The sequence below is a fragment of the Larimichthys crocea genome, chromosome XIII (genome assembly GCF_000972845.2).
Source record: "Larimichthys crocea isolate SSNF chromosome XIII, L_crocea_2.0, whole genome shotgun sequence".
NCBI classification, from domain to species: domain Eukaryota; kingdom Metazoa; phylum Chordata; class Actinopteri; family Sciaenidae; genus Larimichthys; species Larimichthys crocea.
Window position 1 is genome coordinate 7,810,560 of NC_040023.1, and position 13,901 is coordinate 7,824,460.

At 39.5% G+C, this 13,901-nt stretch overlaps 2 protein-coding genes across 4 annotated transcripts; one reads left to right on the forward strand and one right to left on the reverse strand.

The window, feature by feature from the left end:
• Positions 1-125: 125 nt before the first annotated feature.
• Positions 126-6,746, reverse strand: fbxl6 (F-box and leucine-rich repeat protein 6). 3 transcript variants are annotated; one of them, XM_010745974.3, is made up of 11 exons: positions 6,643-6,746; positions 4,613-4,827; positions 3,594-4,171; positions 2,878-3,036; positions 2,705-2,768; positions 2,432-2,563; positions 1,963-2,070; positions 1,718-1,831; positions 1,041-1,272; positions 482-722; positions 126-335 (listed from the first exon to the last, which is right to left on the reverse strand). In XM_010745974.3, exons 3-11 carry the CDS (start codon positions 4,100-4,102, stop codon positions 206-208), a joined length of 1,689 nt encoding a protein of 562 aa, XP_010744276.2. In that variant the 5' UTR covers positions 4,103-4,171; positions 4,613-4,827; positions 6,643-6,746; the 3' UTR covers positions 126-205. The 3 variants fall into 3 exon arrangements, with proteins under 3 accessions (XP_010744276.2, XP_019110188.1, XP_010744277.2); XM_019254643.2 differs by having other exon boundaries at positions 4,541-4,827; XM_010745975.3 differs by lacking the exon at positions 4,613-4,827.
• On the forward strand, positions 6,739-13,325 carry LOC104931053 (hypothetical protein). Its single transcript, XM_019254618.2, has 3 exons — positions 6,739-6,854; positions 8,887-8,953; positions 10,390-13,325. The coding sequence occupies exons 2-3, from the start codon at positions 8,893-8,895 to the stop codon at positions 12,894-12,896; spliced, it is 2,568 nt and encodes an 855-aa protein (XP_019110163.1). The 5' UTR covers positions 6,739-6,854; positions 8,887-8,892; the 3' UTR covers positions 12,897-13,325.
• The last annotated feature ends 576 nt before the right edge of the window (positions 13,326-13,901 follow it).

Sequence of the window (13,901 nt, forward strand, 5' to 3'; positions counted from 1 at the left end):
AAATGAGGTTATAAATGTAAATCCAAAAACAGAACAATAATTATTTACAGAATCTGACAAACCCTTGGTTTGTGCTCTCTAGCAACAGTAAGGAGTGGTTCTGCATAAACCCAACCTCTCAAACCTCAACATAAGGAACAAAGAGGCACATTTAAGACATTGATATATGTCTTGTGAACTCAGTTATTTGCTCAGAATATGAGGACTAAACCAATTTGTCCAGCAGTTGGCGAATGTCTTCTTGGCCACGGTAAATTCTCTTCACTCCTCTTGGAAGATAACGGCAGGATGAAAGATTGAGGTAGTTAAGAGCAGTCATTTGACCAATGACTGGCCTGCAAAATAAAAGTATGGAAAAAAAATATTGTGAAACCCTTTGAAAGATAAACCTGCAGTATTAAAAATGTTTCCCTACAGATTGACTTAAAATGGTTCATTCATAGTTAAATTGATTATTTAAGTTAAGAAACATGTCTCATACCTGAGGGCGGGTGGTGTGATCCTGGTCCCACTCAGGTTGAGTGAACGCAGGGTATCTGCCTCGGTTGCCTGAGCAAGGTGACTCATAGCCATCTCCAAGTCATCCTCAGAGAAGAGCTGATTTGCAATGTCAAGCTGCTGTAGTGTTTGACTCCATTTCTGGGTCAGCATGTGAAGCCCCTTGGGTGCCGACAACGCACTACTGCTGCTGAAATAGTGTCCCAAGAACAGACACTCAAGTTCTGTCAAATCACAGATAAGAACATAGCAGTGATTAAAATGCAAATTCAAACCACTGATATGGAGCTGGATATTTCATTAGTAAATTCATACTTACTATAACGTTGTGTACATGCTTAAAGACATTAGGTACTATTTAAAAATGCAGGTAACAGACCACCAATACATTTTCAGGTCTTTGTGGATTAAATCTGGAAAGAACACACTAAACTTTTCAGTATGGTACCCAAATAAGGGTTTATTTTAACCATACTTAAGTCACTTAATAATAATAATGTATGAATCTTAACTTAAGTATAAATCTCATGACGTAGCCCTACCGAGGCAGGGTAGTGCTTCGAGACCAGCCGGTGTGACTCGCGAAGAGCCTCGCAGGTCCAGCACTCGCAGTCTGGTGGATCCAAAGAGGATGTCCCACAGATCTTTGTCTGTCAAGTAGGAGTACGACGTGGTTGCGATACAGAGCTCCTCTAGTAACGGGAAGCCTGATGTTGACTTGGCAACGTTACGCATTGTCTTTTGAAGAGGTCTGACATTTAGCATCCGGAAGGTCTGATGTGAAGTACAGTAGAAGTTTCATGGGTGAACACGGTGCATGAAAAGTGCAAAATGTATCACACAGTGAGAGGAGACAAGAAATAATATCAGCCTGCAACTAATTATTGTATTTCTTGCTGATTAATCTGCTAATTTTTTCCACAAAACTGTAACATTTCAGAAAATACAGAAAAATGTGCATTATATTTTGTCAGATGCATTTTCAAATGTCTCGTTTTGTCCAATTAAGAGTCCAAAACTCAACTGTAAACTCATATATTCAGTTTACAGTGATATGATAATGATGATAAGAAGATATGATATGATAAGAAATGAATAAAATGTCAAATAAAATGACTGTAACAAACAAACAATTTATAGAGCCAAATGCATAAAAGAGTCTCATACCAATTACATTTGCAGTTCAGTCGTAGAGAACTTTAAGTTTATATTTCATTACCTTGAGTTTCGGACATGCCATCTGCAGTGCCTGGATGCAAACAGGAAGTTCACAATATGTACTGTCGAGCTTGGTGTTGATCTCCAACAACTCCAAATCAGGACAGCATCCCTTCTGAAGAAACAGATGCAACAAAACAACAACAATGTTGCGTGTACCAGGTTAATCTGTGATCCACGGCTTGGGATGTGTGTAATGTGCTTTACATTGAAAACATGTGGAGGAAAAAAAGGAGGGTGACTTACTGAGAGGGTGGCTAAAAGTCTGTCATTCTTAACTCCATGAGTGAACCAAATTTGCTTGATCTGGCTCCCGTGATCTTCAAGGTACTTTAGGGGTCCCTCAACCTGAAACTACAACAAAGAAAAATTAAATTCCAGGTCATGTAGCCAAACAGCAAGAACCATGACTAGAGCATCAAATTAGACAATAAATATCTATAAATAAGAGATCCTGTTGTATTTAATCCTTCATTTGCAGCCTTTAAAGTTTTATGTTTGTCTGTGTATGCTTGACTGTACACAGGGTGTTCATGCAAATAAAAGAGAGCTGCATCACGCTGTATAAAGAAAGGTTGGCTGTTAATGAAGTTAACTTAACCCAAAGCTGTAGCTGATTAACTTTAGGATGCATTCGCCACCAACAGAACATGTTATATTGTAAAAGTAACACTGCAACAGACAAAAATATCTACTGAGCTGGTTCTTGGTGTACCTCTGAATACTGGAGATTTATGCTCTGCAGAGCTCGGCTGTGCAGAGCAAGGCTGTGGAAAGCACACGCTGTCAGGCCTGTGCAGTTGGAGAGCGTGAGGGAGCGAAGGTGAGGGCAGAACTCCGACACGACCTGAATTTTATTACAACATAAAGAGAAAAACAAACAAACAATTAAAGCCTGATTAAATTTCCAACCTGTTTGGTTAACTGGCTGATGTTTTCAGTTCAAATATTACTTGTAAAGGACAGATATTTAGTCTTGATTACTTACCTTAACTGCATAGTTAACATTCTTTTTCCAGTGGTACAGAGAGAAGTCTCGTAGCTGAGAGAATCTGAAAAACAAGAAATGCAGTTCATTGTTATTTAAAGTATAAGACACTAAACGACCTAAACCGCTAATCACAGCCCATATCAAACCTAAAACAATTAACTATCATAGACCTGTTCTGTGCCAGCCAGTTTAAAGTGTCCTTAATCTTCTTCTCAGTTTTTGGTTCCTGGTTTTTCCCCGGTGCGACCCAGCAGTGACCTATAGTCACCTTACGCCACAGGGCCGGACTGGAGGCAGCAGCGTTCCAGAGACGACACACACTGCCCACCCTTCATCACAAACACAGAGAAAAAAATAAGGATTTAACTCAGTGTGTAATTTACATATATAATAATATGCGTTATCTCGTTATAATGCTCAGTTAATAGATAAATCAATCAATAGAAGGCTAATCAATTTCAATTTGTTTGTCTTCTTTGGTAATAAATTGAATAAATTTAAGTTCTGGATAAAAATGTTTGTTTGTTATGGACAATTTTAAGACGTCACTTTAAGATCTGAAATTAAAATTATATTTTATTTGGTCCATAGAATTGTTATAGACCAAATGATAAAATAATCAGCAGGTTAAATAATTAAGAAAATGTTTATTTGCTGTCCTAATCATGATTTTGCAAATGTATCCTGAATAATATATGAAAAAATGGAATGTGTTAAAATGACAAAACTCTTCCGATGTATACTTTATTCTGCTTCTATTTACTTACTTTTGGTATATACAACAATTTGATCATCCAATAATGATAAAATAATGGCCATGTTTAGCTGTATATTCTGTATGAAGTACAGTATAGCATAGGAAAATACTCAAATATGTGTTTATTACCTGCATAGAAATGGTACAGCACCATCTTGGCCAACCACCATCTGAAAAATGTTGATTAGCACCTCTTCAGGGAGACTTTCGCCCCATCTGTGGTCAGCTGTTTTCTGTGGCACAAACAGATTAGTCTCCTCTTTTTCCTGGAAACTGGGAACTGGATTATCCGCCGGTTTAGGTTTAGCACGGACTTTCTTTTTCTTCTTAATCTGGACAGTTTTCACTTTTCCTTTAGTGCGCTTCTTCTTTTTGATTTTCTTCTTTGGGGGACTCCAAGGGAGACCATTAAACTGGGAAGAAGAACTTGATATGACAAAAAGCATATCTTCCCCTTGATGGACGGTGTAGCCGAGCTTGGCAGCCCGGAAGACTCTGCCTTTCTTTTTAACCTTTTTCACCTTTTTCTCCGTCTTTGCCTTCTTTGGCTTCGGTCCATCTTCTCCTTGAGCTGATGTATTTGATGTACTTGCCGTGTTGTCTTCTTTTCTTAAAGCCTGCGCTTCAGAGGAATCCATCGTGTGCTGCTAACTAATCTTTACCGTGAGCTTCATTCCAAGGAAAGCAGACATGTGACGTGTCAGCATCTGAAAACAGAAACACCATAAGATTAGTCTGTATCCGGGCGCTCTCTGCAGTATGGATAAAAATGTCATCTACATAAGTAAAAAGGTAGAAATGCAGCAGAGCGGATGAGGAAAAAGTAAATAAAATTGAGCAACTCATTAGATTGTAGTCATATCTAGCACCTACAGTACATCAGCAGAAACATCATTCTTAACTCAGTCTCATATTGATGTCACATTATGACTAAAACTGTTTTTGTAAGTATATCATAGCTGAGATTCTTAGAAAAGTGAGAACTACAGGGGGACAGTACAATATCACGAGCATCTGTACAATCTATGTAATCTAGCCTGGACTTTTGCACACTGAAAAGTGATGAAAACACCTACATTAGGTGGTGGATTAGGAGGTGGAGGACAAATGGTTCTGGTTAGAAAGGGTAGTCTGTGCTGCATCCTGACCTACTGCTCCTCGGTGTGGTTCTCGCTCTGCACCGAGGCAGACCGGGAGAAGCTCCAGAGAGTAGTTAAGACAGCGCAGAAGATCGTGGGCTGCTCCCTCAAAGACATTTACTCATCTCGCTGCCTCAGCAGAGCGCAGACCGTTGTGAGAGACAACACCCATCCCGCCCACCACCTGTTTGACCTGCTGTCCTCTGGCAGACGCTACAGGTGCACTAGAGCCAGGACAAACAGACTCAGGAACAGTTTCTTTCCAAAAACCATCACCATCCTGAATACACACATGCACTAGCCCCCCAACATGCAAAAATCTCTTGTGCAATAATTGTATAATTGCTTTTACCATTTGCTATGCATATACAAGCAAGATGCAGCATTCACCCCCTGTTCTTCTTGTATAGCATCTATATTTTATTTTTGCCTTTGTATTTATATTGTGTTTTTTATCTTTGTCTATACTGTAATATTACCTATATTAGGACCAGCACCTTGGTGAAGCCCCCTGTAATTTCGTTGTGCTTACAGTATGTCTGACAATAAAAGCTTTTTATTCTATTCTATTCCAGTCAGTTTGCTGTTTATGAGCTTCATGTGTGATACAATGTTGATGCAGTGGCTCAGTCTGTAGGGATTTGGCCTGGGAACCTGAGCGTGGCCGGTTCACGTCCAGCATGGACCAGGATCTACTTTGCAAAGTACCAAACAACCTGACTGCTCCCAGGACTGAGTTATGGGACGCCTCAGGACTACATGGACCATTATCAGTCATTTCATCGTGTGATTTGCATCCTCGATTGTTACCTCTCACTCATAGACATATATACATAGACGCCTCATTGAGCAGGTTGTTACGTTAACGTGTCCGCCATATTGGATGTGGCAGATCGATCTGCCCCGTAATCTAATAAAAGGAAATGGACTGAACTTCATAAAGCACCTTTCTACAAAGTTCTTTAAGTTAATGCCTCTTATACACCCATTCACACACACACACACTAATATTTCTGGGAAACAAACAGGAACCAAAAACACTGCTGTAACTTTTAAAGTGATGATTATAAATGTTTACTCCTTATGTAAGCACCAAACCAACGTATGTATTTTTCTAATGTTTGCAGCTACTAATGTGTGTAACACTGTTACTGTGATGATAAATATTGAAATATTTATATTTAACATTTAATCTGTGTCTATAATAACCAGATCCTGAAATGTAGATGTGACATGAGGATTTTCTGAATAAAGAGCACTAACGTTTACATTTAACTGATTTTGATTAATCGTTTTATATTCACATTGATGAACATATACATACATGTATACGTATGTATGTATGTGTATATATATAAATAAAGATATTCACAGTGTAGATATAGCAGTATAAACAGTGTGAATATATCAAAAATACACACAGAGGGGGGTGCACATTAATGAACATATATACACGGGGGGCATTGATGAACATACATATCTATACAGCTATACAGTTGCAGTCTGTATGTGTGTGTGTGTTTCCAAATTAAAAACCTTGGTAAAGAGTCTGTGTGTGTGTTTCCAAATTAAAAACCTTGGTAAAGAATACTCTTGCACAGCTTTTTCCGTGTGTTTCCACTCTGCAGCCTAAAGGCTGCTCTCCACTTTGCCACATCCAATATGGCGGCGACGTCGACGTACGACTCATCTACGTATATACGTCTACGCTCTCACTCGCATCCACTCATTGTTGCAGGTTTCTTTGTATGTAGAGTGAGATTAAAAAAAGACTATAGAATAACTTACATACATAATATAACCAACCTTATTTTGTGGCGTTTAATATAAACAAACATTCACCCATGCTAGCATCAACGTTATTTCGTTAGCTTTGTTAAATTAGCTGTTAACTACTCAACGAGCCGATAACGACGGCGTAGCAACTGTTGCTACGCGGACAACAAACTCTACTAACAGAAACAGTTGAGTAAACCCTAAACTGACTCATATTAAATTAAAATAAATGAATATTTTTACTGTTTTTTTTGTTACATTACCTGCTGCTAGTTCACGAAAAAACGGCTAGCAACTGCCAGCGTAATATACCCAAAATGCATTTCACACTCCCGCTTCTGATTGGTGGAGATCACACCAAGAGCCCGCCTTTCTTTGAACTATCCAATCAGCGACCAGCTTCTCTGTTTCCCCCTCTCGCTGTGTATGTTGTGATCTTCACGAGCGAGCGTGAGGCTCACGCGCTAGTTTCCAGGTAAGAAGTTGTGTTTCTAACTCGTATTTTGCCACGAGCGTGTGTGTTTTAAAATGCTTTGTGGTTGCTACCTCTCATTGTGTTGTTGTGTCACTAACAAACTGTAGTTTAGGTTGTTTGTGAAGTTGGTGCTAACAGCTAGCAGGCTGCTCAAAGGGCCTGCAGAGGCAGCTCGTGCAGCATTTGTTGTGTTTCTACTCTTAATTTATATCATAGTTCATCTTGGGTTGTCACAGATACTGTTATAGAATAGAATAGAATAGAATAGAATAGAATAGAATAGATCTTTATTGTCATTGTCACAGGTACAACGAGATTGAAAGTGCTTCTAGTCAGTGCAACATAAATAAAATCCTAGCATTAAAGTGACTAGTAAGTGTTAAAATAACTAGAATAAATAAGAATAAAAATACCTGAGACATTAAAATGTACTAAAATAAATCAAATTAAACATGTGCTAAAATCAAAATAAATACTAAATATGCTAAAAGGAGCATACACCCATTACGTAAAACATTAAAACATTGTGCACATAATTTTTTGGCAGCATTCACAGTGGCTATTGCAGTTGGATACAAACTGTGTTTCAGTCTATTTGTCCTTGCACCAATGGCTCTGTATCGTCTGCCTGAAGGCAGCATTTTAAACAGGGGGTGACCAGGGTGTGAAGTGTCCCTTATGATGTTGTGGGCTTTCTTGAGACAATGGGATCTGTGTAGGTCTTCCAGTGCTGGGAGAGGGCAGCCGACAGTCCTTTGGGCGTTGTTGATGACCCTCTGGATGACCCGGTTTGTTTGGTGAGCAGTAACATAAGATAAGGATAAGAAATGAAATGGAAGATGACAACTGATTCAGGTTCAGGAGTTTATTTTTTCCTAACAAAACTCCTGCTCAGACCTGTGTTATTTCATAAATGGGGTGCCCACATGTAAAGTTAATGATTTCAATGCGTTGAGAGAGCTGATCCTGTTGGAGGACTTTAAGAAGTGTTTGTCTGAGCGCATTGTTGTGCTGGCTGATGAGTAGGGATGTAACGATACACTCAACTCACGACTCGATTCGAGTCACGATTTTTTGGTTCACGATACGATTTTTTTTTTAATCAAAACGAGCTACAGACAAATTATGACCAAATAAAATTATCTTTTTATTTATAGGAAAAAAAATCTTTCTTAACAGAAACTCGCAAACAGTTTGTGTTCTCTTGTAAAAAGTGCAACTTACATCTTAAACAACAAAATACATAAAAAAATATCTTACAATATTTACATGCTGTTTTGGTTTTGTCTGTCCCTTTCTCACGGTTGTATTTGTGCATATAGGGAATCCAAAATGCCGCCACACAGGTGATTTCAAACTGTCTTCCCTCGCGCTGTGCTCCGTACCTACGTAGTGACCTGATGTCTGATGTTGAACAAATGAATCACCAACCAGTGACTTTTTTTTAAGATAACGTGACCTATTTCTAATTTTTTAAACGACGAAAAAGAACATAACCTACTTCTCTCGCATTCACCAAGAATCGCGATTCATTTTTTGTCAACCGATGCGAGTTGTCACGCATTTGTACCAATTTTTAATCATGTCACGATGCATCGTTACATCCCTACTGATGAGTATGTGTTAACCCATAAATCAGCTTTTTCTCCAGTCTCTGCTGTCTCATGTCCCTCCTCTCCTCTTCAGGAAAGAGGAAAGGGAATGTTATTGTTGTCACCACATTGGCCATGTCATTGCAAACTGTGCGACATTTAAATGCAGAGAGCAGTCCTCACACTCTTATCAGGCAAAAGGGGTAGGACTGATTAAAGCAGACTGTGGTGTGAACACTGACTCATCTGATTAGGAAATTGATGTCTGTTTTAAGCCATTTGTATTTGATGCCTTTGTGTGTCTGACTGGTCCGCTGATAAACACCCCATACGGGCTTTGAGAGATGTTGTGATGTATATCTCACCCATTTGAAAATAATATGTACTTGCATGCATGTGTGTAAAGCTACTATATAATGTGTGTCTCTCTTTTAAAACAGCACACCATGGAGGAGTCTCAAAATTTCTCCCTTTGTGGTAAAGCGGCTGTAACTGAAGCTAATCTGAGTAAGTCAATTTATTTATATAGCACATTTAAATACAACAAGACATTGACCAAAGTGCTACACAACATCAAAACAAAATAAAATACATTATAAGGAAGGAAGAGAAAAATAAAATAAATAAATAAAACAAGTTAAAGACAAATTAAGCAATTCCATAGAATAATGGATAGTCATAAATACTGTAGACAATAACAAAAATTGAGAATTGATCAACTCTTCAAACGCCAGCGTGAATAAATGTGTTTTTAATCCAGATTTGAAGGCTGGTAGCGAGGTTGCCAACCTGATCTGGAGTTGGAGGCTGTTCCATAGTTTTGGAGCTTCTACTGAGAAAGCCCTGTCAGCCCTGAGCGCCAGTCTAGATCTGGGAACTACTAATAGTTGTTGGTCGACTGACCTGAGCAAGCGTTGTGGGACGTATTTATGAGATCTGTCAGGTAGGCTGGGGCTAGACCATTTAGGCATTATTATAGACTATCAATAGTAGTTTATAGTCAATTCTATAAGGAAGGACAACCTGTTGAGAAGGGAAGGCCATAGAAAACAGCATTATAGTAGTCAATCTGGGATGTGATGAATGCATGAATTAAAAGGGTTTGAATCCGACCCAGGGCCCTTCCCTTATTTGGACTGTGTTTTGCTGAGGATGGCAGGGAGAGATATCAGTAGTTCAAGGACAGGAGAGACAAGGACGCGAGAAACAGGCCTGAGAAGTGTCATTTTGATACATAATGTTCAGACTCCTCAGTGAGGGAGGTGTCTAAGACAGCCCATTTTTAAAAAAATTATAAGAACCAACTTTTAGAGCTTCTCAGGGAGCCTTTGCTCTGTAACCCCTTTTGTGTGTTGCACTGTTAAACGCTCCTTCACTTTGATACTTTGAATCCAGTCTTCCTTATTCAAGAGTTTTTCTTTAAAAAGTCCAGTAACAGGCCCTTTTACTGCATGTCTCTCCCCTCTCCCCGCCTTCCCGTTACTCTTCAGCTACACCTGTCTAATAATGCTCCAAATGCCCAAAATCTTAAAAGAAATTCAGTGCTGGTTTGCGACAGAGTTTGGAAATGATGTGGCGGTGAAAGAATGCAGTCTAGATCATGTTTTTTTTTTATGCAAAGGAAAGAGTGTTATCATGAGTGACACCAAGGCTCATGACATAGCTGGAGAAGAGTACAGGGAAGCCACCAATGTCAAAAACATAGAGTAAAATGGTCATATAATAAAGCTAATAAAGCAAAAATATTAAGATGATGACATAAGCTAATTCTCTATTATCTATGTTGATGATTTTTAGCGTAATCATCATGTTATTTATCAGAAAGCATAAATCAATACATTTAACCCAGTACAGTCAGATTTTATTAACAGTCCCCACCTTCACCAATTGTTTTATTAAGATTTTTGTAATCTCACCTCAAGCTTTACTTTTTTGCTTTTCAGGAGACGAGTACTACTGGAAGCTTGTTGCAGACTTCATTGGTCCTCAGTCGGGTGAAGGATTAGATCTTGAGGTGGCACCATGCAGGAACAGACTTTTGATTCAAGTCGGTCTTCTGAGAGAAGACAATAACTTTCCGTGGATCGCTATTGTAGAATGGCTCAAGAAAATCTTCCCCAGTCATTACTCAGCTGACTTTCGTCGTTTGATTGAAAGAGGCATCGCAACAACGTTGAGTCTGGGAAGCGATGCGAGGCTGACCTTCCTGGAATCAGATGCCAACTTTAACTTTGTTGGCCCGATATGTGATAGCATCGGAGTTGAGCGACAGCATCTGTTGGAAATGAAGGATTTTTCAGAGAGAGGACAGTCGATTGAAGTCACAAATGGATTGATTTTAGAGTTGAGCAACTTTGTCGCCAGGGAGAAAATTGCACCAGTTATTTTAGTTACTTGGCTTCGAAATTTCAACCCTGAGTTTTGCAAGAATGGGAACGTTCAAAAGGCGTATACAGTCCTCAAAGCCAAGATAAAGAAATTAAAACTTCATTATCGCAACTATGAAACAAGAAGTCACAGGAGAAACGTAGCGATGGAAAATCTGCTTCAAAGTCCATTTGAACTGGTACGGAAAAAAATGCCAAGACTAATCGTGAAGAAACGCATTAAAAGGGAGGACTCCATAAATTATGAAAAAGTTACAATCAAGGAGGAATACGAGAGCTGTGAGATCTCACAAGGTGAAGGCTCTGAGATGAATGCGTGTGGTGGAAGAGATAAGGATTTGGATACATCCAACAGGACAGAAGAAAGCTCAGATAAAATAGGAGAGTCTCTGACCCTGCTGGATATTGCAATGCTGTCCGTCCAAAAGCTGTCAAGTGTGTATGGTGGGAAAACCACGACATGCAAGCAAGTATCCTTAGATCTCCTCAGAAATCAATACACTTTAACATGCAAGGAGCATCCAGCCATGGAGGAGTTTGAGAAAAAACTTGACTTACTCTGTGAAGACGTTACACTCGCCTCTCCTGTGGTGTTTCTAAACTACAATGCCAACTTCCTTGTTGACATCCACGACACCATCGAGCAGCAGATTATGTCCTTTGAAAAAGAGATTGTTCTCTCGACGGAGCAGAAACTTGGCCGCGACAATCTTCCAAAGTTCAGGAACTTTGTGAATTTGTCAGAAAGCGCCACTTCGCGCTACATTCACATGGCTTGCGATATCTTAAGCTCTCGCACGCCCGGTTCGCACAATTACAGAAAACACTGGGTAGCATTCTGCGAGGAAAAGAAAAATCCCTCCAGACTCGCAGTAAACGAGTCAAACCGATTCAACAGCTACTTCGAAGCTGCAGCTGGCCTTATCCACCATCACAAAGAGATCGCACCCTTCTTCTCTGATTTACTCTCACTTATCAGCGATGAATGCCCAAACATTATTCTGGAGAGCGTCGCTGCTGATGCTAATGATTCTGTGATCCAAAGCCTCGTTTGTGTTCTCGCCATCATCTACTGCAAAGTCCTCGGTCCTTACTGGCAGCTCCTGAAAAGTGGAGGAGAGTACTCGCTCTACAGCAAGTACATGCTCTGGCTCTACCAAAAGTTCCTCAATTGGTCCAAAGATCCTTCAACACTGCTGGAACCTGAAGAGGGTACAAATGTTTTTCTGCAGTTCCCGTTGCAGGAGAAATCCTTCAACGGAGTGTTCCATTACTGCGGTCAGTGGCACACAAATAGGGACCTAATCAGAGCTTGCTTGAAGAGGATGATAAAGGTGATTGCTGCCGTCACTGAGGAACACCTGAAGGATTTCCTTCCAGGAGGACCATTTTCTCAAGTCCCGTCACCAGATCTGAGCTTACAACTGGTCAGCTGCACATTCTCCGTCTTGATGGCGGATTATCCGTTCGGCCATACATACCCTTACAAAACAAAAAGACCCGACAAGACCGTCAAACGGGGCTTCTCACACAATAATGCATCATCAGATAGCTCTCAGGAAGACGACGACCGATCTGGTTCATCTGACCGCAGCTCAGATGAATCTTCCGGTTGGCATGATAAAAAGAATGCCGACCAGCAAGATGACTACAGTCCGCAATCAAAGAAAGGTAAGAAAGAAAGGGTACCTAAAGAAGAACCTGAAGAGATAATGGATTTAGACTACATAACAGCTACAGTGACCAGAAACGGAGGGCCGTGCAAGACCCAGCAGGATGTTGACAAAATGCTTTTGCAGTTTGACGGAAAACCCCGAGCTGAGAGACGGGAAGCGATCCGCTGTGAGATCCTGTACCAGAAAATGATCCTGAACAACAATGACCGAAACTTGGATACTGCTTTCAACAACAGGTCACAAATGTTGGTGAGGCTAAAGCTCTCACTTCCTCGTATTAAACCCGGGTACTCTCTTGTTTTGGCGCCTAGAAAGACAAAAATAAAGCCGGCGCCCAAACGGCAAGTGGAAGCAGCAGCTGATCAGAGTGAAACCAGCCAATCATGAGAGCTGTGTCATATAAAAAGTGTGATATCAAGGAGAACGAGGGAAATGAAATTATGTGACTGATCATGTGACTTCCTCTTATGATTCTTTATTTACAGACTAAGAAGAAATACTCTATCATGTATGAATCTGTATATAACAGATGGAGCCGTCATAGCTGTGTTACAAACTGGCATTTTCAATGCCAGTAATTGAAATGTGGTTTGATTTTAAAGCTCTTATACTTGTGATATAACATAAATCCTTATTTGCATGGTGCTGTATTGTAACAATGCTTTTCCAGAAAACTTTTTGTTGCTAAGAATTGAAACTATTTTTTTATGTGAGATTGTACCGATTGTGATCATGCAGAGGTCAGTCGATGATCATAGCTGACTTAAAAGATGTTATAAGTACTCAGACAAACAGAATAAACATCAACTAATTGAATTTGTTCAGATTTTATTTTGTTATTTACTTTGACAGTCTAATAGTACTAGAAAAGGTAAAACTAATGTCATTAGACAAGAGGTCTGATGCTTTAGTTCATGGCCATCAGTCAGGATTTTGAAGTTTTTTCAGATTTGAAGGGCATTTGTGTTCACAGGCTTCTGTAATGTCACCAAGTTCATTCTTATAAAAGCGTTGACTGGGAGGAGCTTGGGAAAGTATGGAGGCAGTGATGAAAAAGAGTGAGAAAGGGGGGCTTAATGGGGTCACTGTGCCAAAAGTCAAAGTCTTAATGGATTTATGTTTTCAAATATATAGGAAAAGAAAGGAACCAAACCACTACGACTCCTAGAGAAGACAATGGAGTCCTCAAGAATAATTCAGAAGATTAACCGGTTGTAAAAAACTTTTCATGCAACCCAAAGCAAATAAAAACAGAAATACAACATGAATGAATTGAATCTAGCAAAATAGATAACATGTAAATAAAGGTCATAAAATTAGAAAAATGTTATAATAATTAAAAGCCAATAAGAAAAAATGAAAAAATAAGTTTAACAACAATTACATAAAAAT

Bases quoted from the DNA above. Each gene is read 5' to 3' on its own strand.
- fbxl6 (XM_010745975.3), bottom strand. From the start codon at position 4,102: ATGGATTCCTCTGAAGCGCAGGCTTTAAGAAAAGAAGACAACACGGCA. The intron at 3,037-3,593 runs GTAATAAACACA...TTTGTGATGAAG, and splicing joins GCTGTACCATTTCTATGCAG to GGTGGGCAGTGTGTGTCGTC. The intron at 2,564-2,704 runs GTAAGTAATCAA...AATAAAATTCAG, and splicing joins ATGTTAACTATGCAGTTAAG to GTCGTGTCGGAGTTCTGCCC.
- LOC104931053 (XM_019254618.2), top strand. From the start codon at position 8,893: ATGGAGGAGTCTCAAAATTTCTCCCTTTGTGGTAAAGCGGCTGTAACT. The intron at 8,954-10,389 runs GTAAGTCAATTT...TTTGCTTTTCAG, and splicing joins TGTAACTGAAGCTAATCTGA to GAGACGAGTACTACTGGAAG.